This window comes from Phoca vitulina, unplaced genomic scaffold, assembly GCF_004348235.1.
Source record: "Phoca vitulina isolate PV1807 unplaced genomic scaffold, GSC_HSeal_1.0 scaffold66, whole genome shotgun sequence".
NCBI lineage: Eukaryota > Metazoa > Chordata > Mammalia > Carnivora > Phocidae > Phoca > Phoca vitulina.
Window position 1 is genome coordinate 6,907,762 of NW_022589769.1, and position 26,589 is coordinate 6,934,350.

Below are 26,589 nucleotides of genomic sequence, written 5' to 3' on the forward strand. Positions count from 1 at the left end.
TTGCCCCAAAAATAAATAAATAAATCAATCACTCTGCGTACAAATGATCAAAGTTGACATTTTCATTTTACTCTATTATAAAAATGATACATCTTATCAAATTAACGTATCTCTCACCATAAAGCACAGTCTGCTAAATAGATTACAGGTTTCAAGGATGAACTAAGTATGACAGTCGAGTTATATAATTATAAGTTTGTGCATCGCTTTTGAGTCATGAGGTTGTTAAATTCTGAATGGGAAATTAAATTAAATCCTGAATGAGAAAGGGGGAGAAGCACGTAGATTCAGCATTATCACCAACTAGCCAATGGCATTCCGATTTTCTGATGTTACATGGCACAGGACTCTCAATTTGCTTTGTGCTTATCACAACTAAAATTATCAATCAACAATGGTTTGAAAATCTCGATTTAAAGATAACACATACCCAACTAAAAGTATGTATCTTCATTGCCACCTACCTGCCTTGGAGTGGCCCCGGAATATCTCCTGATATCTTCTTTCCATTTTCCTCCTCTGTTCTTCTAATTTAAAGAAAATAAAAAACTATTTGTTCTATCTTACCAAATTTCTAACATTTGAACATGCAAACATGTGACGATGTTGCCTTTAACCTCTTAGTAGCTGATGTAGGATTTGAAACATTTATCACATCTCTTCCCCCATCTCTGTTGCCCTAGTCCCCAGTTTGGGGTATAGCTTGAATTTCAGGAAAAGAACATGAAACAACACTTTAACCCATTTCTTGGTTAGCTGAAGCTCTATATAACCTAAACATATAGCAAGGAGTATTTATAGAATTCAAATCAATATATTAAGTAAATGAAACTCTTAATGGGCAGAACTGAAAATTAGAAAAGTCCTGCCCCTCAATTTCAAAATCTTTTAATTACAAAGTACCTTCTACCCAAAACAAACACCATCTTTAAAGTCAGATGAAGCTAAGCTAAGCGTGACATTGTGAAACCAAGAGGTGTTTTTACCAGCAGGAAACCAGTGCCACCAGCTTCACAACAGGCTGAACACATTTTAATAGGGTCACTGCTGTTCCAGGCTCACCTCTGACTGTCCTCTAGCATCTTCACGGCCTCTTTCAAGTTTTTTCCCATCTCAGCTAATGTAGGGTCTGCTATCTGGGAAACAAATCAAAAAAGATTAAATTGCAATAATCCTGTATTGCTTCTGCAATGTAATTCATCCAGAAAAATTAAACAAGTCCATTTTCTTCTGGATTTATTCTAAAACACATGGATTTATTATAAAGTACATGTTTTAAAGGTTCTCTATTTTCGTTAAATTTTTAAAAGATTTTATTTATTTTAGGGAGAGGGATAGAGTGCGCACGCACAGATGGTGGGAGAGGCAGAGCAAGAGAGAATCCCAAACAGACTCCTTGCTGAGTACGGAGCCCAACATGGGGCTCAATCTCATGACCCGGTATCATGACCTGAGCCAAAACCAAGAGTCAGACACCTAACCGACTGACCCAACCAGGAGCCCCTAAAACACATTTGATTTTAAAATTCCAAAGTACAAACACGTAATGTAAAAAAAGTCCACCAGTCCTACTCCCCAGAGGAAGCCACACAAGTTTGGTATGTATCTTTCCAAACTCACACCTTACCCCTATGAACCCCTGCAACTTGCATTTTTCTACTATATAGTGAATATGGTTCCATGTCAGTATATATCCACTTCATTTGTAGTGAGTGGTAACACCATATTCCACTCTATGGATATTTCATCATTTAACCAGTCTTGAATTAATGTTAGATTATTCCAGTTTTACACTCTTAGAAGCAAGGTTCAGAAAAGTATTTATAGTATGCTATTTGTTTTATTGCTGTAGTAGGCTGAAAAATGGCCTCCCAAAAGATATTCACATCACAATACCCTGGAACTTATGAATGTTACCTTATATGGCGAAGTCCTTGCAGATGTGATTAAGTTAAAGATCTAGAGATGGTGAGATTACCCTGAATTGTCCAGGTGAGCTCTAAATGCAGTCACATGTATCCAGGTAAGAGAGAAGTAGGAGAGTGTACACACACACACACACACACACACACACACAAGGCTATGTGAAGACAGAGCAGAAGGAGATTTGAAGGTGCTGGTCTCAAAAATTGGAGTGATGGGGCCGCAAACCAAGGAATGAGTGCTGGCAGGCAACATAAACTGGCACAAGAAAGGAAGGGACTCTCCCCTAGAACCTCTGGAGGGAGTTCAGCCCTGCCAACACCTTGACAGTGATACAGATTTCAAACTACTAGCCTCCAGAACTGTAGGAAAATACATTTCTGTTGTCCTAAGGCACCTAGTTCGTGCTCATTTGTCACAGTAGCCAAAGGAAACTAATATCCTCATAAATCTGGAAGTGATTCCATAAACTCTGGAAGCTTACACAGCTGGTCATGGTGACTGCCTCCAGAGAAGGGAACTGGAAGGATGGGCATCAGATGAGAGGGAGTCTTTTCAACTCACATCTTTTTGTTCTTTTCGGATTTTAGTACCAAGTGTACTTCTAGCTCCCATTCAAAAGATAAATAAGACAAAAATTTAAAAAATCTTACAAAATTAAACACACAAACTCATTTTCCTTTCTTTCTTCTTAATCTCCTTAGCAATCTTAAAGCAGACAATCTGGTTGTCTCGAATCTCCATACAAGTTGGGTTATAAATAGTTACAGAGACTTTCTTTTGTTCCCCTCTTACTCTTCAAGTGTATTTATGCTCTTTTCCCTTCAGACTGCTTACTGCACCTAATCTTATTAAGTGTACAATAGATTGTATTACAGTTAGTACTGCAGTATATCCTCAAAAAAAAATTTTTTTTTAAAGAGGAGACGAGGAGAGAATTTTTTTTTTTTTTAATTTATTTGACAGAGAGAGACACAGCGAGAGAGGGAACACAAGCAGGGGGAGTGGGAGAGTGAGAAGCAGGCTTCCCGCTGAGTAGGGAGCCCTATGCGGGACTCGATCCCAGGACCCTGGGATCATGACCTGAGCCGAAGGCAGACGCTTAATGACTGAGCCACCCAGGCGCCCCAAGAAGAAAGAATCTTGAGCAGGCTTCATGCCCAGTGCAGAGCCTGACACCGGGCTCAATCTCACAACGCTGAGATAATGACCTGAGCCAAAATCAAGAGTTGGATACTTAACTGACAGAGCCACCCAGGCACCCCTCTCCTCAAAACTGTTTTTAAGAAATGCTACTCAGTTTATCCACGTAAGTATGGAAAAATGTTAACTTTAGGGATCTAGTCCAGGGATTTTCCACTTGTGTTCTTCTGAGTCTTCATACTCCCAGGAAGAACTTTGGGGAAGTGCGGTTGGGTAGGCAGCTGGGGCTTTTAGCTCCCTGCCCCCCATTAAGGAGATCAGATCTGTTTTATAACAACAAGAGTTTTAACTTTCACTTGTAGAAGAAATCACTGAAAAGAAGAAGAAAAAAGGAAGTATAGCATGTAAACCTCTGGTGTACCATTTAAGTGAAGAAACTCAGAGAGGTAAAGTGACTGCCTAAGGTCACAAAGCTAAGAGGTGACAGAGCAGTGCCAGAACCCTGGTTTCCTGACTCCTGTTTCTGACCTATTACATGACACAGACTCCCGAAACGGATTACAAAATAACTGCATAGCCACGTCCAATATGATTTTACAACAAGATAGAAAAATTATTTAAAAACTGGTGTTTCCAATAAAATTAACAATTTAAATGTAACCTGAGATGGGTTACAAAGCAATCTCAAATGGTCTCTGTGTTCTAAGTTAATGATTATGAGTAGGATGAGGAACAGATATTGGCCAAGAGAATGTATCTGAACTCCTCAGTCTACTGGTCATGTTCCTTATTATCCTCATCCCCTGTGACCCTCCAGGGTGTTCCCAATCACCTGGCCAACTGAAAAGATAAACAGTTCTGCCTGATCAACCATACTTCCATGTTTCATGCCTTTAACACTTGCCCTGTCTGAAATGTCCTTCTGCCTTTTATCTCTCTAGCTATTAAATCACAATTCGATACTTCCAAGAAACTTTGATGGATAAAACCATTTCATTCTCTTGTATTTTCTTTAAAGATATCAATACCGTTTTGCTAAACGAAAGAATCTGGACCCGCTGCCTGATAAAAAGAATTCTATTTATGCAGGCAACGGAACAGAATACATGAAACTGGGGCCATTCTAATATGCAACTGCCATTTATCCTTATGATTCCTCAATATCCTTTACTGTGAATTGTTTTAGAGATGATCTTTCTAGTATATTCTCTCCAATTAGATTATAAGCTTCCTGAAGGCAGTGATTCAGACTCCTACTAATTTTGACTGTTTTTGTAGGACTAGGGGTCTCAAATCAGCTGGATTCTTGGGCTGTCATGTTACCTCTGAAACCCCTTAGGCACAGCATAATGGGCATCAACCTACTGGCTCTAAGTGCAACACAGTTAACGTTTCCTATAGGACTGGAACACAGTGTTTCAGTTGAGAGTACACAAAATTGACTTAGTTTAGAACTCACTTCTTATGAACAATACTTATTTTTAAACACCAGAATTCACATGTGATGGCAATACACTGTGAAAGGCAGGTGGAAAACGGAGCTTCGAGTTCCCACATGGGAGTCTCTCTGCACAGAGCACATGCTCAGTGAGACGAATGGCTTACATTTAAATTGCTCTAGCTCCTCCTCTCTTTCAGGAAGTGAAGTCGAGGGTGGAGGAGGTGGCGGAAAGTGGGTGGCTAGGGAAAATCACACTTACAGTTAACTTTCAGTAAATTAAATGTGAATATGATGGGGCTCCAATGCCACACATCCTTCAAGGGCTTCTTGTGTTAACTGGGTAAATCCAAAATATAAAATGTTATCCAGCTACAGGATAATACTACATTCTGTCAAGGAACGCTCTAAGAAAAATGTATATTTGTTTATCGGTTCCTTAAAACTAAAAACCATGCCTCCACAGGCTTCTAGTGAGGGCAGCCGTGATTATCTAATTCACATTTCTTACCCTCAGTACCTGTTACAGTGCCAGACAAAGGCAGTTGTGTGGTAAATGTAATAAACAATAGCAGGGCAACAGCCAGACACAAATCTAAATGAATGAAAAATTAAATTTGTATAAAGATATCTATTACTCAGGGGACACCTGGGTGGCTCAGTTACGCGCCTGCCTTCAGCTCAGGTTATGATTCCAGGGTCCTTGCTCAGCAGGGAGCCTGCTTTTCCCTCTCCCTCTGCCTGCCACTCCCCCTGCTTGTGTGCTCGTGCTAACAAATAAAATCTTTAAAAAAATAAGTAAATAAAAAAATAAAAGTAGATTGTTTAAAAAAAGGTATCTATTATTCAATATTTAGATTAAGATTGTTTCAAGATTTTGAGGGGAAAAAAACAGTATTCTGTGCTAGGTTCCTAGGAAGAACATCCTATCATTTTTTTAATTCCTTAGCACCAAGCACAGGATCTAGCACAGAAAAAGGGCTCACTGAGATTTGTGACCCTTAATAATTACTAATAGTTACTGGACTGCTTACTATATTCCAGGCATTAGGCCAACTAACACTTTTATATGCATTACTTCCTGACTAACCCAAAGGCAGTTATTATGCTTTAGGGCCAGAATTTATTTTTTTTTATTTAACTTCTATTAATTAACATAGTGTATTATTAGTTTCAGAAGTTCAGTGATTCATCAGTCTTATACAATAACCAGTGCTCATTACGTCACGTGCCCTCTTTACTGTCCATCACCCAGTTACCCCATCTCCCCACCTCCCTCTGCTCCAGCAACTCTGTTTCCTATGATTAAGAGTCTCTTATGGTTTGTCTCCCTCTCTGACTTCATCTTGTTTTATTTTTCCCTCCCTTCCCCTATGATCCTCTGTTTTGTTTCTTATATTCCACATATGAGTGAGATATGATACTTGTCTTTCTGATTGACTTATTTTGCTTAGCATAATACCCTCTAGTTCCATCCACGTCTTTGCAAATGGCAAGATTTCATTTTTTGATGGCTGAGTAGTATTCCATTGTACATACATATACCACATCTTCTTTACCCATTCATCGGTTGATGGACATCTAGGCTCTTTCCATAGTTGGACTACTGTGGACATTGCTGCTATAAACATTGGGGTGTAGGGCCAGAATTTAAAACAAAGCCTGTGCTACCCTAAAACTAGTGCTCTTAACCCTAGGCAATACTGCTTTTCAATTTTATCAAATAAGTAAACAAAGCAACTCTCACTTTGAAAAAGCCCTGTACTCAAGTCTTAATTAGAGCTAAGGCCTCCCCCCACTTTTTTTAAAGTAGGTTCCATGTCCAGCATGGAGCCCAAGGCAGAACTTGAACTCATGACCCTGAGATCAAGACCTGAGCTGAGATCAAGAGGTGGATGCTTAACCAACTGAACCATCCAGGTGCCCCAGGCCTCATTTTAAAGATGATCCTTGCTTAATGTTTTCACCTAGATAAAAAGTATATCAGAAAGCTCTCCCTATTGGGAAAATTTCACAGTGTCAACTAGATAACCAAAAACTTATTATCAAAACAAGGACATTTTCAAGAGTGAAAGAGCACTATTTATAATTAAGCCATGACAACAGGTGTGAGTGTGAGGTTTTCAGATGCTTTTCTAGGAAAGGGAGCAGGACGCCAACTCAGACTTCTGAGCCGGACACCCATGGCCCCTGCTCACCTTGGGTCCCTAAGCCTTAAAGAGGTTTGCAGCAATCATACTGTTAAAAAACTAACCAAAACAGTGCAACAAACATTTACAGAGTGTGTGTACCTAATCTCGAAACCACTATATGCTCATTACTGAGGATTCAGAGACAGCTATTAGACTGTTAGTCATTAGATTGTAAATTTATAAATTATACTTCAGTTATGGCTGATTCTGCTGTGTAATGAAGTGGATTCAGTATTTTTGCTTCAATTATATCTAACAAAGATGCATGGTATGGCTTAATGCAATTTCAAGGCTAAGAAGAACCATTCAATTGTTTGTACGGTAATTGTCACAGAACTGAAACAGCTCATTTTGTAAAACAAGCTCCATTGTTCGTCATTTTATAAACATATAAGAGCCATTTTTATACTAGTTGATTTTCATCATTTTCAGTCAGTATGGAATAGTAAAATATCCTGCCACTACCAGGAGAAGAAATATTACACGTAATGTTAAAACATCACCAATTAAGGTTCTCACAATTTAAATGTTGGAGGAAAAAAAGAGTCAAATGCAAGGTAAAACAATAAAAGAAGTCAGGGAGTAATTCTCAAGTTTTCTAAAAGCTAGTAGGAAGTTCTAAATTTATCTGGAATAGGGCTGCATGGATCAACGAAAAAAATCATTTATTTTGCTCTTGGCTAGAATCGTATCAATTCAGTATAAAGTAACACACTGGCACTATTCCTACCCTTATTTGGAATACATCCTATTTATTGTTTTGTTCTCTTTCATTTTTCAAAAACTGCTGGTCACGACCTGCTAAGTTGATTTGACATCCCATATATAGGATGTAACCTGTAGGATGGATGTTGGCAATTATTAACAATCAGATACAATCATTTGTTAATAAAGTTTATTTACCAAGAAGTTGTTTATAAGAACTTTTTTTTTTTAAATATATTTATTTATTTATTTATTTGACAGAGAGAGACACAGCAAAAGAGGGAACACAAGCAGGGGGAGTGGGAGAGGGAGAAGCAGGCTTCCCGTGGAGCAGGGAGCCTGATGCGGGACTCGATCCCAGGACCCAGGGACCATGACCTGAGCCAAAGGCAGATGCTTAACGACTGAGCCACCCAGGCGCCCTATGAGAACCTTTCAAAAGTGGAAACTGCAGTAGGAAAAGAATCTTAGGGCATAAAATTTGGTAACTGTTGCCCTATAGTTACTTTTAAAATATTCTCCGCTTTCAAGCATGCTTAATCAAGCTCTTGTATGTATTTTCTTTAGTTGAACCAAGTGTGACAACAAAAATCATATATTCATAAAATCATACTTTCACATGAATTAGGGAAAAAAATAACACCTCAAACCCTGAATTCATAGACACTATTGTTTAGCAAAATCTAAGTTAAAAAGGGGGGAGCAGATTATAGGAACAGAAAGCATATTTGGGATCCACTGAAAGAGGCACAAGGGAACTTTTAAGGGAGATGCAAATGTTCCATATCTTGATCATGCTGGTGGTTTTAGGTCTGTATTTAACTGCCAAAACTCAAACTGTATCATTAAAGTCGGTATTTTTATTATACATAAATTGTCCCTCAATTTTAAAAAGGTGGGTGAATTGATTTAAAATCAATTCAGAAAAAATATTAAGCAAATAATAGTGCAAATGGTACACTGATGTGACAAAATTCAAAGATGGTATATGAATAACTGCTATTTGGGGAACAGAGAGCTAACCCTTTAAAGACAAGCAGCCCCCAGACAAGAGGGAAAAAGGAAGCCGAAAATACAAAAATCACAACATTCATCAATAGAAGTAAATGATACTGTAGTTTCTATAAACTTTTTCAAGGGAGGAATGTTCATAATTGGGGAGTTGTAGGACTATTAACAAAGAAAAACTAAAGCATGTGAGAATACCAGCTGCTCACATTGGAGAGAAGACTGGGTTGTCATCAAATGCTAGTTTACAACATACGCATTAGACATGTTAAAAGAAAAAATCACCACCTGAGCGCCTGAGTGGCTCAGTCAGTTAAGCATCTGCCTTCGGCTCGGGTCATGATTCTGGGGTCCTGGGATAGAGCCCCACATCAGGCTCCCTGCTCCGCGGGGAGTCTGCTTCTCCCTCTCCCTCTGCCCGCCCCCACCCCGCTGGTGCTCTCTCTTGCTCTCTCAAATAAACAAAAATCTTTAAAAAAAATCACCACCTTTCTTCAATCGATCAAAGCAATCAGAAAAAGCTCTAAAATCCTGTTTGTTTTTTTTTTAAGATTTTATTTATTTTTGAGAGCAAGCGAGAAAGAGAGAGAGAGAGAGAAAGCAAGAGCCAGGGGAGGGGCAAAGAAGCAGACTCCCCACTGAGCAGGGAGCCCAACTCGGACTCGATCCTGGGACTCCAGGATCATGACCTGAGCCAAAGGCAGCTGCTTAACCGACCGAGCCACCTAGGTGCTCCAAAATCCTGTGATTCTAACATACCAGCTTCTGTGGCCTTCCACATCTTTCTAAGCAAGGTGAATCCTGGAGATATCATGAAACTATCAACTCTCTCAAAATCATTACTTTTTCTCCCCAGTGAAAACATTCATAGTGCCCGCTATCTAGCACTAGTTCAACAAATACCCCCAATACTACACATCTCTGAGAAGCACCAAGCACACAGCAGCTGCGGCTCCTCGAACACAGCTGTTCCTTTCCAGTCAAGGACAAGACAACATTTTCGACAGCGATTCTCTGGGAAGTTGATATAGTGCCTTGCAAACCTGGTCTGCCTTTTTGGACTCTCAATTTCTACATTTGTAAATACTTTTGCCTCGTTTCAACAGAAAAGTTTTTCATTAAGAACTAGGCACTACCGTCTGTGTCTTCTAAGAACTGGACACTCTTGGAAATCTTATGCTTGAGTGTGTCTGTGAGAACATGAAGACATACTGTAATCACTGGCTCATTAAGTAGCTTAATATTCCCAGGTGAAGAGGGATATTCAAATCTTGCATAGGGCATTAGTATTTAATCTTACCAATTCATCAAGAGGAGAGGCAAAAAAGAACATATGGGGAAAAGAAGAGGCAAAAATAGACAGCAGAGAAGAATCTGGTAGAAGGAGGCAGCAGTTAGCTACATCAGATCAAACCTGTCACAGAAGCATGCAGAGGGTTAAAAATAAAGGGGGGGGGGCATTCAAATCACTCTCCTTAAGATATGTGTTGGGAAGGCTAGGGATCCAAGTCTAAGTTTCAACAAATGTATTCCTAGAGACCACTCCTCTGGAGAATCAATTTATTCAGGCTTTATATATATCATGAATAAATGCTTCCCAACAACTACACAGATGGAAAAGTACCACACACCAGGCAAGCTCTATTTCTAAGACGTTTACTAGTTCATCTGGAATCACACACTTATTCTGGAACACAAAAAAATTGCCTACAGAAAAGCATGCTATCGTCACTTGAAAATAGAAGTCTTTCATTGAGATGTGGTTCTTATAGGGAGTGCTTCCTAGGACTTGCTGGGGATGGAATCGGAAAGATAAAGATATCCATTATCCTCACCAATATCACTCTATCCCATACTGAACTGGAACTCCATAGGACTAACGCTGCTAGCCTTACCTTTCTGAGGAAAGGAACCCATCGATTCTGAGGTCTTTGGGTGTTATCTATGCATCTTCAGACCTTTAGGGCTGAGCTGTGTGAAACTGCCTACATTCAACCGTTTTTAATGCACAAAACCCACAACTTAATAGGATTCCATCTAATACAATGTCCAGTCTTATAAGTCAGTCAGTCTTACTAGGATCCTGAGATCACTACAGCTAAATGTTCAATGTCATGGAGTTGCATTTTATTTTATTTTATTTTTTAAGTAAGCTCCACGCCCAGCATGGAGCCCAACATGGGGCTTGAACTCACGACCGTGAGATCGAGACCTGAGCTCAAATCGAGTCACTCAATCCAACTGAGCCACCCAGGCACCCCGTGGAGTTGCATTTTAAAGTGAGGGCTGTTTCTGCTTTTCCGCATACAGGAAGAAGGGTTATATGAGAAAAGTGTACTCCTCCCTCAGTCCTTTTAAATTGAGAATGCATTTTCCACAGAAATAAAAAGTGGACAGGGTCCCAGGCTAGACCTCAAGGACGATCCAACTTTAAGGCAACTAAATACTTAGCATTTAATAAAGCAAAAAACAACTGCAGTAACAGAAATCAAAGGAAACAAAAAAATTAAAAATAATGAATATTTTCATTTTGAATATTGCTTGGAAAAAATAGATGTATGCTAGATTTTGGATATTTTCAAAGTGATTGGAGAAATATTTTTTATATCTAATTTAACTTCAAAATGTGAAACAGGTTTCCTTTCCCTTATGTTCTACCAGCAATTAATATGAGGCACAATCATATTATAAAGTAAGCATTTACATTTCATTTACATTTTTAAAAAACTCTAGAAAAGACATGGTTCTGATATTCCACCCAAAGAATCTCTACAAAAATCTTTCCTGGTTACTCAATTCCATGCATTCCCCATTTTTTCCTTAATACTTTTCACCCCACCTTGCTATACAAGGATTTGTCTAAACATGTATGCCCCTACCAGAACATAACCTCCTGCAAAGATCAGGTCTAATTCACCTCCTGTTTCTCTCAGCACTTGGCTCTGACCATAGCTGGCTTTCAATAAAAACTATAAATCAAAGCAGGCTACTGCTTTAGGTGAAAACAGCTGACCTTAAACTCAGGCAACTCCTCTCTATAATTTTAACTCATAATCCTAGATATGGTGGAACACGCACTGGACTGGGGATCATCAACAGCTCTGTCACTGACTGCCTCTGCAATCTTGAATAAATCAAAAATCACCGAGGCCATAAATTTTTAGGATCAGGAATTTTGTACCATGTTTTCCCAGACACCCAGCATTTGATAATCATTTACCACTTCAGCCACCACGCACCCGTATGCAAAACCCTTACTTTATGATGATACAGGGATCAGCTTTAAATGAATGCTAAAATTACAGGCTATCATTCCCGTTCCCTTTTCTATGTAAGATCTACAAAGTCAGACCACAGAAAATGGTTATTTTTTTTCAAACATGTCTAATAGGTGTTCCTTTCGTGAGCTTTTAAAATAAAAAACAGGAATTGAAATTCTGGTAGTCTTTGTCAGTAATAATCAGGAATGTTCCAGTCATGCTCCTATTGCTCCTTGTAAGGATGAAAGAATTTTCCAAAATCAGGTCCAAAGGGCGGGGAGGGACTTCGCTCAGAAAGAGTACAAGAAAAAATAATGGGTAGGGTTGCAATTATTTCGATCAGAAGCAGAGTCAAAGTTGCCTCTTGTAGAGACAAGAATTAAATATACAACAAATAAACGAGCCCCACTCTATAGTGCTGCCCAACATGGAAACGTTCTCCGTCTGCACTGTCCAGTAGTGCAGCCACAAGCCACACCATGACTGTCGAGCACTTGAAATGTGCCCAATGAGGAACTGAGTTTTAGATTTTACTTAATTTTAACTAATCTAAATTTAAGTAGCCAAATGGGGCCAGCAGCTACCATACCGAACATGCAGCTACAGATTCCCTAAGTCTGTGGGTCTCAACCAGAGGCAGTTTCCCCAACCCCCAGGGAACAATTTCTTCATTTGATGACTTTGGTTCAGAAATGCTACTGGGAGAGGCCAGGGATGCTGCTCAACATTCTACAATGCACAGGACAGCTTCTCACAACAAGAGCATTATCCAGCCCAGAATGCCAGGAGGGCTGAGTTTAAGTTTACTCAAGGTTGGAATGAAAGTAAATGCAAATAAATTGCAATACACTTTGTCAAAATGTAATACCCAGGAAGAATGAGCTTTTCCAAGCAACAGGAAAAGGTCTGGGCTGTTGTACAAGTTTAAAGTAGCAGGTTTTTACTGAAAAGTGTATATAGGTTTGTTAACTTATTAAGATCTGAAGCATCAGAGTAATTACTTCCTGTGGCATTTTTAAAACTTGATTATTAACGTAAGTAAACATTGTGAGACTATGCGATAGGGCCTTGTTCCTTATGAGCTGGACACAGAGTATTGAAGGGCTGAGGCTCCTACAACTACTCTTCCGGTTTGAATGCCCTGCCCCTTCAATTGACTTGTCTTGGTTTCTTGAGACCTAAGTTCAGATACAATGGATAGTACTGTGAAAGAAAAGTAACCAAAGGAAACGGCTCTGTCATCACAGGTCTCCCATCTACATATTATCTAAAGAAAAAGCAAGAGTACAGGATTATATTTGGACCAAAGGAAATGTACTAACTGATTCTACTAAATGATGATGGACTACTACATTTTAGAGAGAGCGATTACTTGAAGTTAGAGGATGGGAATCAAATAACATTGTGGTTTCTGTAGCCAGTATAAATTATGCAAGGATCAGTTTAAATGGGATCATTCAGAACTGCTCCAACAGTTTATATTTGCAATGTAGAATTTAGCCCAGAGGAGCCTATTCCTCAAAGAAACAGGAATAATGGACACAATTCAATGTTTTTACTTTGATTCAAACTATTTTTCAGAACATGAAATCCTCAACATTCATATTATAGCAATTCTTTTCCTTTTCTGCCCACTTAGCACCAACAGAAATTGTTCACTACATGTGAGGCCCTCTACTGCTACAGGGAATACAAAAATAAGACATAGCCTTAGTCCTGAAAAACTTACATTCAGAATTTCCACACTGGCCTAAGGCAGAAACTTCCAGCCCACACATTCTGAATTCCTCAAAGATCACTGCCATTTTTGTGAATGTTCCAGTCTTAAGCACTCTGGAGTTTCAGTACCTCTTCAGATCTTCATTTAGAGTTTACGATCTTTCATCATCAATTAACATTTATATGGAGAAACCAGTATAATTGACTAATTAAATGCCAGAAAAGCAATATTTAAAGTGGGATTCCAACCCACTCTGTTTTTGCAGATTTGCCTATAAAAAAATATTCTTGGAGGAAAGATCACGCCAGTTCTTTAGGTTTCTAACTGAAAAGACACAAAGCCCATCCTGTCTTATGAAACTGGACAGGAAACAACACTGAAGGGGCAATCTTAGCGTCATTTTATACTCAACTATTGGCGTCACACATATGATCTAGACCAGGGTTCTCAGCCTCAGCACGACTAACATTTTAAGCAGATATTCTCTGGTATGGAGGCTCTCCTGTGCAAGGTGGGATGTTTAGCAGCATCCTTGGCCTCTATCCACTAGGTGCCAGCAGCACCTTCGTACACGCCCCCCCCCCCCTTGTGACAATCAAAAAGGTCTCCAAACAAGTTGCCAAATGTCCCCTAGGGAACAAAACTGCAACCGTGGCTGAGAATCACTGACCCAGCCTGTAACTCAAAAGTACCACAAGGTAGACACCGTGTACTAATTAAAAGCCTGGAAAGACTTCATTCCTAGCCAGCAAAACATATAACATTAAAAACAGTTTCTTTTCGGGGCGCCTGGGTGGCTCAGTCGTCAAGCGTCTGCCTTCGGCTCAGGTCATGATCCCAGGGTCCTGGGATCGAGCCCCGCATCGGGCTCCCTGCTCAGCGGGAAGCCTGCTTCTCCCTCTCCCACTCCCCCTGCTTGTGTTCCCTCTCTCGCTGTGTCTCTCTCTGTCAAATAAATAAATAAAATCTTTAAAAAAAAAAAAAAAAAAAAAAACAGTTTCTTTTCTTGACTGCCTTCCGCCCAATTTATGAGAAACCTGAGGTGTAAGCTATACCACTGTGTGCACATGAAGAGATCTGGCTGAACTGGTACAATTACTCCCTTCAACTTTCCAGTGACAAGGGAACCAATCTACAGCAGCTACCACACCAAAGGGGGGAAAAAAACATGACAAAGTATGTCATTTCTGCCAGTTCAAAACCAAAACAAGGCAATCTCAAAACACTAACATTGCTCCCGAATTCTGCATGCACAAAAAAACAACAAAAACAAACAAAAAACCACCACCACCAACAAAAAAAACTGGGTCTGCACGAGCAGACTCCCAAGCTTGAAGAGGAAGAACTTGGGAGGGAAGGCAGAATGCCAGGTTCTGAAGACTGGTATCCATAAAGGGATCCAAACACTGGTTCTCACTTATGAGCCCTAAATCCGGGACAATTAGAATCCATTCCCCTTGCCAGAGTAGTCAGCCAGGTACACCCCGGGGCTGCTTCCCCAAAGCAAACTAGATGAAAGCGAGGCTATCAGGGGATTTCGGATTCCCCACCTCCCACCCCACGGAAAGGGGGAGCCACAAGCTGTGGAGTAGCAGCAACCCCCAAAAAGCAATTCACCATCTACAGAAGACCCATCCCTTCTTGATCTCGGGGGGCGACGGGGGGGGTCCTTCACGGGTGCTCACAAACTACAGCACCAGAATCACGTGGGGGAACTTGTTAAACAGGCAGATCCCCGTCCCGCCCCCATGAGGGTCCGACCCGACGGCCGAAAATCGAGGTGTTTACCAAGGGCCCCAGGTGATTCCTATTCATGCTGAAGTTGGAAAACCACTGCTTCAACATTGTTTTTCCCCTAACTAGGAGACCACAGAACACCTACAGGCTTGCAGTTGGCTCCGAAACCACCGGGGCTTCTGTCCAGGCTCTTCTGGGGCCGTAAATGGTTAGCTCTGTCATCCGAAAGGGTGAGCCGAGCTCGGGCAGGCCCCCAAGGTCGGCCCCGCGGCCCCCGCACTGGGCTCCGGGCAGAACCGGCCCGGCCTCTCCCGGCCCACGGGGACCCGAGGGACTCCCGGCCCCGTGACGTGACCAGGCCTCAGCCGCGAGCGCCCGGCCGGACGCCCTTGCGGCCAGGCCTCCTCAGGCAGGGCCAGTTAGCCCCCGGGCCCCTCCCGGTCACAATGGCAGCTCGCGACCGGGAAACAGTCGCCCCGGAGCCGGGTGGCCCCCGGGCCGCAGCGCCGCCCCCCAGCCCGAGTACGGACCTTCTCCAGGGACGCGTCCATGGCTGAGGCGGCCGGCGGAGCCCGATGGAGGCTCCGCGGTCCCGGCGCTACTTCCGCCTCCCGCGGCCCGCCGTGGTTTCCACGCTGGCAGCGCTGACGTCCCCCGCGGCCGCGGCCGGCGGGGCGGAGACGAGGAGGAGCTGCCCGGCGTCGCCGCGGGGTGGGAAATCTGCGGGTCTCAGGGAGGCGGGGCGGGGCCCCTCGGGGTGGGCGGGGCCCTCTGGGCTTCCGTACCTGGCCTTCACGCCGGCCAGCCCTAACGTTCCCAGGTGAGGGGGGCGAGACACGGCGGAGCCGCTCCAAACTTCCAGAAGCCCGTCGCAGGCGTCGGGGTAGACATATAATAACCGCAAGTGACCACTCCTGCGCTGAGAGGCTGGAAATGCTCGTGACGCACCTGTAGTTCCGGGCCTAAGCTTCCAAGTTTCCCCCACTGTCAACATCCCTCAGGAATGGAACAGGCCATGCACCACGGAAGGGCGGGGCTGGCGAGCTCCCCCGCGCATGCGCAGGATCGGCAGTTTACTAGGTGCCGAGGGGTTTGCGGGGGTTCAGGTATTAGGTTCCCGAGTGACGCGTGCTCAAAAAAGGGTGCGATCTGGGGTATTTGCCTCAGATCTTACCGCAGGATTCCAGACAGAAAAGACTTTGAGACAGCTGGTCCAGCTTCCTCCATTATGTCAAGCCATAATTATGACTTGTCAGGTGACAGTAATAATAATAATAATAGTCAGCTGCTCCTGTTCCACTTTATACTGCAACAGCCCTATGATGGAGAGATCGTTATCCATTTCCCAATGCCAGTCTAGGTAGGATCCAGACCCAAGCACTGTGACTGCAGCGCCTGTTCATTACACATAACTGCCTCCATAACCGCTTCCACCCCTGCGGTATAATCATGATGTGTTTCTAACGAATGGGAGCGGGTATACATTTGCTTATTATATTCCTTTAATGAGGAAAACGTAAATAGACTAGTCTACCACGTTTGCAGCCAGTAAAATACTTCACCAAAGACCGATGACGTTAAAACCACAAAACCATCCCCTTTCTCTCCTGTGCACATCTCTTCTGAAATCTGCGTAAATGACTGGGTCACATTTTCAGTGTAGTAGTTACACGTTTTGTGCTATCTAACTTGTGTTTGGTAAATTGCCCAGTTATGTTAATAAAATCGTTTTCTACCAAAAGAAGCATAGTGTGCCGGTTCATAGTGTACCATGGGAACTATTCAGATTCTCCAAAGAGTTCTGCAAACAGAAGGAAAGATAGATTTGTCTATTTATGTCTTCCAAGACATAAATGTCTAACATGGAATGTACCTCTACTTGAGCAAAACAAATCACTTTTTCTAACTTATGAAAACGTTCAGGGAGCCTGGGTGGCTCAGTTAAGCGTCTGCCTTCAGCTCAGGTCATGATCCCAGGATCCTGGCATCGAATTCTGCATCAGGACCCTTGCTCAGCAGGGAGCCTGCTTCTCTCTCTGCCTGCTCTGCCCGCAGCTGTCCCTGCTTGTGCTCGCTCGCTCTCTGACAAATAAATAAAATCTGGAAAAAAAAAAAAAGAAAAAAGAAAATGTTCAAACATTTAGAAAAAATTGAGGGCGCCTGGGTGGCTCAGTCAGTTGGACGTCTGCCTTCAGCTCAGGTCATGATCCCAGGCTCCAGGGATCGAGTCCCCCTTCGGGCTCCCTGCTGGGCGGGGAGCCTGTTTCACCCTCTCCCTCTGCCCCCCCAGCTCCTGCTTGCTCTCACTCTCTAGTGCTCTCTCTCTCTCAAATAAATAAATAAATAAAATCTTTAAAAAAAATTGAAAGAACTGTGCAGTGAACAACCACATGCCCACTTTGTAGATGCTACAATGAACACTTCCCTATTTTTGCTTTATTTCATAAGCATCTATCTATTCATCAATATGTCTTCTGTTTTGATACACTTCAAAGTTGCAGACATCAATATATTTCACCCCTGAAGATCTCAGCATGGATATCATTAAAATTCATAATTTCTAAAGCTACCTCCAACTATCTTTGCATTATATTACAAAGCAGATTCTACAAAACAGAAACTAGAGAGATGAAACTAACCTTTTCTATTCTAAAAGTAAACTTTAAAACATGAAAATTATTCCCCCATGAAAAAGTGGGAATAACTGGTTCGTTTAATATTTACCCAAATAGGGCTGGCTTCGGCAGCACATATGCTAATATTTACCCAAATATATTTGTTGGCTGCCACCTTGGACAGTTATGTGCTAGAAATACAAAAATAAGATACTATCCCTGCCTTTAAGGAAACACTGTTTAGAGTAGAGGTTTTTACTTTGGGACCCAGGGGAAGGCCTGTGAAACACCTGAAACTGTACCCCAAATTTTGTATGTGAGTGCATTTGTCTGGGGAAAATGTATGGTCCATAACTTTCATTTTATACTCAAGTCTGTTAAAACCATTTGCCTTGTGGATGGACAGATATGTAAGCTGATAAATTATAACTCAGCATTCTATGAGCTAGTACAGACATAAGAAAAAATATTGTAGGAAGCCAAAACATGAAATCACTCATTGTGAGAACATTTGGCTTATACGTGCTGATACGGACCTTTTCTTGATTAATAGGCAAAAAGCAAACCAAGTAAAAAAAGTTTGTGGTTATTTTCCCCTTTGAGTCCATTCACGTGATTTTTGTTGCATCCTGATTGATATTTACATAACCAGATTGTAGATGTTGCCTTTAACCTGTAACTTTTTGAATCAACCAAGTGACACGTATGGAAAATGTATTTATTATTTTTTTTTTTAAAGATTTTATTTATTTATTTGACAGAGAGAGAGGGAGAGTGAGCACAAGCAGGGGGAGTGGCAGGCAGAGGCAGAGGGAGAAGCAGGCTCCCCACAGAGAAGGGGGAGCCCGATGTGGGACTCGATCCCAGGACTCCGGGATCATGACCTGAGCCGAAGGCAGTCGCTTAACCAACTGAGCCACCCAGGCGCCCAATGTATTTATTATTCACCATGGCATTGTAAAATTAATAAATTACCAAAAAGTGAGAGGGAAGAGGCAAGGTGAGTAGGAATGTAAATGGAATCACGAATGTCTTCAACTTCATTTCAGAGTGTAAGTAAATACTCTTTAAAAGGGCTAAATCAAGATTCAAAGTTTTAAGTGTAATATTTAAAGGCATAAAGAGTGTTCACTTTCGGGGCGCCTGGGTGGCTCAGTTGGTTAAGCGGCTGCCTTCCGCTCAGGTCATGATCCTGGAGTCCTGGGATCGAGTCCCATATCGGGCTCCCTGCTCAGCGGGGGGTCTGCTTCTCCCTCTGACCCTCTTCCCTCTCGTGCTCTCTGTCTCTCATTCTCTCTCTCAAATAAATAAAATCTTTAAAAAAAAAAAGTGTTCACTTTTATTTCTAGAAGAAATAAAATTAAGTAACAAAAATCAGGAGGTGGAGAGGATAGGAGAGCTGGTGCAAATGGCAATAAATTTCCCATTTTTCAGAGTAAGGAAACAATAGATTCTTTCTAAATTAAGAAACAGATACAAGGATATTTTTTTACAAAGTAAAAGGTGAAAGCTTCTGTGGAATAGGAGTAGGGGTTTAGAGATGAGGGAAAAGAAATTGGCAATATCCCATTTTATATTCTTCTGCACTATCTGAATTTATACGATTTGCATGCATTTCTCTTGTGAATTAAAAAAATTAAGTAAATTACCTATAAAAAATAGATGTCAATCATTTTTTAAACCTTACCCGGCAATTTGAGAGAGAAGTCTGCAATTCCTAAAGGCGACTTGAGGTGGCAATGCTGAGACCTTGCTTCATTAGTTTTGCCAAGTTCATGAACATAGTTAAAAAACCAAAACAAAACCAACAAAAAAACAGGTTTTATTGTTAAAATATAGGAAACAGGGGCACCTGGGTGGCTCAGTCATTGAGCGTCTGCCTTCAGCTCAGGTCATGATCCCAGGGTCCTGGGATCGAGCCCCATATCGGGCTCCCTGCTTAGCTGGAAGCCTGCTTCTCCCTCTCCCACTCCCCCGCTTGTATTCCCTCTCTCGCTGTGTCTCTCTCTGTCAAATAAATAAATAAAATCTTTTAAAAAATATACAAGAAACAGCTTAAAAGAAATGAATTGTCCTTTTGACTAACACCCTATAATCACCATCCCCTCCATGAGAGGAACCTTTTCAGACACCCTATAAATCCTCTGGGAGCCCCTGCCTGAAAAAATCCCAGCTCCCCCACCCCAAGAAAAAATAACCACTTTCTGACCTTTACAGCAATCATATCCTTACAATTACTTTGTAGTTTTACCACCCAAATATGCATTCATAAACGCTATAAAAATATATCTATAAATATATACAGTTTCTTAATATAGTCTCTATATATACATATATAGTCACTTTTAATCTATAGGTTTTCCTATATCTTGCTTTTTCCTTTACATTTAATTTGTTGAAGACATCAGGTTACTGTTCTAGAATTTTCCTTAGTCTGGATTTTCCTCGGTTCTCTGTATTTCCTGCAAACTGGTAGTTGGATCTAAGGCTTAATCAGGTTCAGGTTTGAAGGTTCTGTGGACCTATTCAGAGACGGCTGTTGTTCTCTTCATCAAGAGGCATGCGGTACCTGGTTTTCTCTTTTTGTGTTGTTAGCAGGCGCTAACATTCTTCACTTTACATTAATTCTGACCTAAATGAGAAAAGCTGTGAATTTTCTCATGCCACCTACATTTTTATATTCAAGGAAGTTTGCCAAGATACGATTTCTTATCACCCTTTTGTTGTTGTTTGACATAATTTTAGACGTAGGAAAGTTGCAAGAGGAGTACAAAGAACTCTTAAACTCTTCACCCAAATTCCCCAAATGTTAACATGTCACTGCATTTGTTATAATGAATACATAAATATGAATATACACATATTTTTCTCTGAATCATTTCCTAGTTGGTTGCAGATGATGTCCTTTCATCTCTAAATTATTTAATGATATTACTCTATTCATATTTTGACAATTTTCCCTGTAAAGTCCTTAATAGAAAGTCTGGAATAGGGGTGCCTGGGTGGCTCAGTCGGTTAAGCGTCTTGCCTTCGGCTCAGGTCATAATCTCAAGGTCCTGGGATGGAGTCTGGCTTCGGACTCCCTGCTCAGCAGGGAGCCTGCTTCTCCCTCTCCCTCTGCTGCTCCCCCTGCTTGTGCTCTCTCTCTCTGTGTCAAATAAATAAATAAAATCTTTTTTACACTTGATCTTAGCCAAAAGGCCGAGAAGCGATAAATAAAATCTTTTAAAAAAAATTTTAAAAATAAAGCATAAGAGAAAAAAGAAAGTCTGGAATAGTGTGCTCTCGAATGGTTCTTTAGTCTTCATATATCTTACAACAGATTGGAATACAGGACAAATACTTTGTGGAATGTCCATCAATGTGTGATTTCCACCTATTTTTAGAAGATCCTAATGTATATTTAGAATGCTTAGTGCTTTTCCTCCATATGGACCTTGTATGGACCAGAGTCCCACCTGATATAAAAGTAGACAAATTTCTTATTTTTCACAAATCTCAGATAAGGAATAATCATGTTTTCCTCCCAAGAAGCCTACAAAAGATTATAAAAGTATTCTTTCAACTGTAGACTTATAAAGCAAAGGTATAAATATTGGATTATACAGGGGCCAGCTTTTCCCTGGTTCATAGAAGAACACACTGTACGAGCTCAGATTCTAGATCCAAATAAATCTGGGCTCTTCAAACCGAAAAGCTACTTGGGCCAATTGCTTAACTTGTGCTGTTTTCATTTGCTGATCTGAAAATTCAGGTTATACTCGTCTTTCAGTGTTCTTCAAGCATTCTTGTGGCTTTTACATCCAAAAAACAAGCAAACAACCCCCTCCCCCCGTGGAGCACATCCACATCCTCCTCCAGTTACATTTATGGTCTCAATTTTCCTCATGCACGTACCACCAATTCATTTCATTCTGGCTTCAGCTGCTTCATTCCACCTAAACCTCACTAAAATCATCCCCATCCATTTTACACGATGTGTCCGCTGCATTAGATCCAGATAATCGCCTTCTTTTTGAAACCAAGACTCCCCTTGCTTCCCAAGATCAAATTCTCTCGGTTGTGCTCTTTGTCTGCCTGCCTCTTCCCCATCCTTTGTCCTCTCTCCAACATTTAATTGCTGGATTTCCTCAGCACTCAGCCCTAACACTCTTTTCTCCCTCTGCCTTGTGTCCTCCGCTCTTTCCCTTAACATCTATACCAGTGTTGTTTTCAAACTCACAGTCAACTCGTCAACGAGTTGTGAAATCAATTTAGTGGGTCATGACTAGCAATTTTGAAAAACTGAATTGGAATAGAAAACATCATGGCACATAATAGGGAGGAAGGATAATTAGGAAACAATCCAAATGTCCATCAACAGGCAAAAAGAAAAATATTTGTTGCCTACCCATATGACATGAGCCATAAAAAGGAACAAACTACTGACATGTGGAACATCATAAAAATCAGCATTTTCTGTAAAGGTCCAGGTGGCAAATGCTAAATATTTTAGGCTTTGGGGACCATTCAGCCTGTCACAACTCTGAAGAGCATGAAAGTAGTCATAGACAATATGTAAACAAATGAGTCAATGCTATGTCCCAATAAAACTTTATTTATGGACCCTGGATTTTGAATTCCATACAATTTTCACATCATGAAATATTCTTCTTCTGTGCCCCCCCACCCCCAACCATTTGAAAATATAAAGCCATTCTTAGCTCTTGTATTTTATTTTATTTTTTTTAGCCCTCAGATGTTTATATAAATAGTCAGTGGGCCAGATTTGGCCTAGAGGCTCTAGTTTGCAGATTCCTTTCACAAATGACCCTCAGAAACATTATGCTGAGTGAAAGAAGCCAAATATAAATGAATACATACTCTGTGTAATTCCAATTACATGAAATTCTAGGCAGTGCACACGACTCACCTGTAATGACAGAAAGCCTGGGGCCAAGGATAGAGGGGAATTAACTGCGCATGGGTCATAGGGAATTTTTGAAGGTGATAGAAATTTTATTTTATTTAATTAATTAATTTATTTAAAGATTTTATTTATTTATTTGAGAGAGAAAGAATGAGACAGAGAGAGCATGAGAGGGGGGAGGGTCAGAGGGAGAAGCAGACCCCCCACCGAGCGGGGAGCCCAATCCGAGACTTGATCCCAGGACTCCAGCATCATGACCTGAGCCGAAGGCAGTCGCTTAACCAACTGTGCCACCCAGGCGCCCAGAAATTTTTTTTTTTTTAAGATTTTATTTATTTATTTGAGACAGAGAGAATGAGAGAGAGAGAGAGCACATGAGAGGGGAGAGGGTCAGAGGGAGAAGCAGGCTCCCCGCCGAGCAGGGAGCCCGATGTGGGACTCGATCCAGGGACTCCAGGATCATGACCTGAGCCGAAGGCAGTCGCTTAACCAACTGAGCCACCCAGGCGCCCAGAAATTTTATTTTATTTTATTTTTTTAAAGATTTTATTTATTTATTTGAGACAGAGAGAATGAGAGAGAGAGAGCACATGAGAGGGGAGAGGGTCAGAGGGAGAAGCAGGCTCCCCGCCGAGCAGGGAGCCCGATGTGGGACTCGATCCAGGGACTCCAGGATCATGACCTGAGCTGAAGGCAGTCGCTTAACCAACTGAGCCACCCAGGCGCCCAGAAATTTTATTTTAAATTGTGGTATACAGAGGTATACGCCTTTTCCCAACTCGTTGAACTGTACATGTAATATGGATATCTTTTATTATATGTAAATAAAGTTCATAAAGTTGATAAAATTATATCAATGAAGTTGATAAAAAATATCAGAGTGTATTGCATGTAGTAAGGGTCACCACGTTTCCAAAACTTGTGATCCAGTTACGTACATTCATAGATGGGCATCGAACTCATCCTCTTCCGCCCACAACAAAGGGCTCCTCGACATTCTCCATTCCGGTAAAGGCACCATCACCAACCCGGTGGTTCAAGCCAGGAAACTGGCGTCTTTCTCACCTACTTCTCTTTCCCCAACCTCTTCCAATCCAGATACCCCTTAAATACCTCTCACAGCTGTCCACAACTCCATCTCCACACTTTGACCGTGCCATACTTAAGCAATCTCTGTAGCCAACTGTTCTGAACACAGCCACCAGAGTAGTCTGTTAAACAGGGAAATCAGATCCTCTGCGTAGAAGCCTTGGGTTGTCCATGGTGTGAAGCATACATCCTTCACATGGCCCACAAATATGGTGTGGCCTCTTTCTACCTCCTTGCATCTCCGCTCTCATTTTTCTCCTCTCCTTCTCCTCCTTCTTCTTCTTCTTGATTTTATTTATTTAAGAGAATGAGTGAGAAAGAGAGAGAGAGAAAGAAGAGCAGGGGGAGGGGCAAAGGGGGAGGGAGAAGCAGACTCCCCGCTGAGCAGGTAGCCCAACGTGGGGCTCAATCTGGAGACACTGGGATCATAACCTGAGCTGAAGGCAGACGCTTAACCGACTGAGCCACCCTGGTACGCCTCCCTTGTGCTTCTAACACAGCAGGTTCCTCCATGAGAAGTGGTTTTCTTTAACTGGATTGTTCTTGCCTTCCTTCCCCTTGTTAAACTTCTAACCTCTTTGTATGTTCTCAGGGAAATGTCATAAGTGTTTGTATAGGCACCTTCACTTCTTCTTCCGTGTACTTAGAGCAATTATAATTATTTGCTTAATGTCTGTCTCCCATGATAGACGATAAATACTATTTCTGCAAATACAGTCTGTCCGTAATATTATTTTGTCCCCAGTAACTAGCAGGTAGACTCTAAAAATGGTTGTAGAATGAACGGATGGATGAATAATGAATCTACACACTGGCACAATGTGAAGATTTTATTTCCAGACATTTCCAGTGCTTCCAGTCTGGTTTTAATGACTATTACATGTTAAAGACATTCCACGGGCCAAGCAAGCAATTTTACATCCCAAGTCTCCATAGCCTAGTGTCTGGGATGTAGTGAGAATTCAGTGAATGCATTAATTAGTTAATTTATTTATTAAATAAATAAATAAATTGAATGCTTAATTCAACAAATACTTTCTGAGAGTCCGCTATATGCCAGGCAGTGTTCTACAAATCAGGGACATGATGATTGAGAGTCTCTGCATTTGTGGATCTTACATTCCATTGGAATGGAGAGATAACAAATAGCTCTATAATACTAAGTAGTTGTACGTGCCATCAGGAAAATAGAGCAGGATAAGAGAATAGAGAGTAAATTATGAATGAACCCATCCCTCGGGCTGCAAATTTGAAATCTCTGTTCCAAAACATGGAGAATATTTGTTCACTGATAATTAGCTGGAAATAAAAGAATATTAACCAAACCAACCACTACAATGGACAATTTATTATTAATTTTCAAGACCTTGATGAAGGCATTCCCATTGATTTTTCTATTATTCAAAGGACCTTTCTTTGATGTTTGAGCAGTTCTCGCCATTCACAGACTTATCATTATCCAAATATCATGGGAGCAGGGTTGGGCATGAGGTCTTGGAAAATCTGAAGCAGGTGTGTTAAGATTGATGCAGCCATATGAAAAAAAATTTTTTTAACTGACATTTTAAGCTACATTTCAACTTATGTTTAAGACTCTTTCTTCCCTAAAGTAAAACTTGAATGATACTGAGTATTTTAGTTGACATGGTAAAGAGGTAAAATAGTGTAAAAAGGTAAATTCTACCTTTCACTTGTTTCAGATTTATGTTTTATGAAATAATTCAGCCTTCTCTGAAACTGTGTGTCCCAAAGGATAATAAACAAAACATTAACATACAGTAATTAAAAAGGAAAAAATGTGCAAATGGTCAATAAACACACTGAAAATCAACATTACTACTGATCAAAAATGCAAAAATCAAGTGAGATAGCATTTCTGCTTATCAAAGTAACAAAGTTTTTTTTTTGTTTTTAATAATATCTACTGTTAGGGGCACCTGGGTGGTTCAATCAGTGAAGCGTCTGCCTTCGGCTCAGGTCAGGATCTCAGGGTCCTACCATCGAGCCCCATGTCGGGCTCCCTGCTGAGCGAGGAGTCTGCTTCTCCCTCTGCCCGCTCCCCCCAATTGTGCTCTCTCTCTCTCTCTTTCTCTCTCTCTCTCGCTCTCTCTCAAGTAAATAAATAAAATCTTAAAAAAAATAATATCAACTGTTAAGGAAGAAAATACTCTTATTCATTACTGATAGAATTTCAAATTGTTATTAAACCTTTTATAGGCTTCAATGATACTGAACAGAATCAATTTGGCAATTTATCATCTTCTGGCTCCAAATCCACTATTTTTGCCTGCTCTGTAACAATGGGTCTGGGCCTTGCAAATATTTGCCCCTCACCAGCTGGTGCGATGTTAAGTTTTTTCAGTAGAGGGCGCTGGGGAGACACTGCAGGAAGAAAGGGTTTTGTTTCCAGGTTCTTCCTGGTGATGTCTCCAGTGCCCAGCTCCTGCAGCTGGTCTTGAAAGTAAAGAAAACTACTGTGTGTCTCCTCTACTCTCAATTCTTCATTTCTGACACCGGATGTTGGGTTTTCCACTCACCAAGCTGTTTTCTGGGTGTCCTACAATTTAACTCAATTCTGATGCTGTCTACCCAGAGATCATGTCAGATGCCACAAGGGTTCAGTCCCACAGTCTGTCCTCCCCCTTCAGATGCCCATTGCAAGTCTAGGTTGTCACCTGTGATTCTAGCCCATTGGCTATAAATCGGCGATTCCAAGACCCCCCCCCACCCCCTACCCCAGGGTTCAATTAATTTGCTAGAGGGGCTCACAGAACTCAGGAAAACAGCTTACTTACTAGATAACGAGCTTGTTAGAAAAGGATGTAGGCAAGATGGAAGAGATGCATAGGG

General features: G+C 41.3%; 1 protein-coding gene across 3 annotated transcripts in view; it reads right to left on the bottom strand.

Annotated features, from left to right (window-relative positions):
• The window catches only part of PDXDC1 (pyridoxal dependent decarboxylase domain containing 1), a 49,408-nt gene extending 33,347 nt beyond the window's left edge, over positions 1–16,061 (bottom strand). The window contains exons 1-3 of one of the 3 annotated variants that reach the window (XM_032392172.1): positions 15,657–15,887; positions 1,063–1,136; positions 465–527 (exon numbers count right to left, since the gene is read on the bottom strand). In XM_032392172.1, coding sequence (XP_032248063.1) covers positions 465–527; positions 1,063–1,136; positions 15,657–15,677 — 158 coding nt within the window. In that variant the 5' untranslated portion in view covers positions 15,678–15,887. Of the gene's footprint in view, positions 1–464; positions 528–986; positions 1,137–15,656; positions 15,888–15,911 lie in introns of those variants that run through there. The other 2 variants (XM_032392174.1, XM_032392173.1) reach the window with 2 other exon arrangements.
• Positions 16,062–26,589: the final 10,528 nt, after the last annotated feature.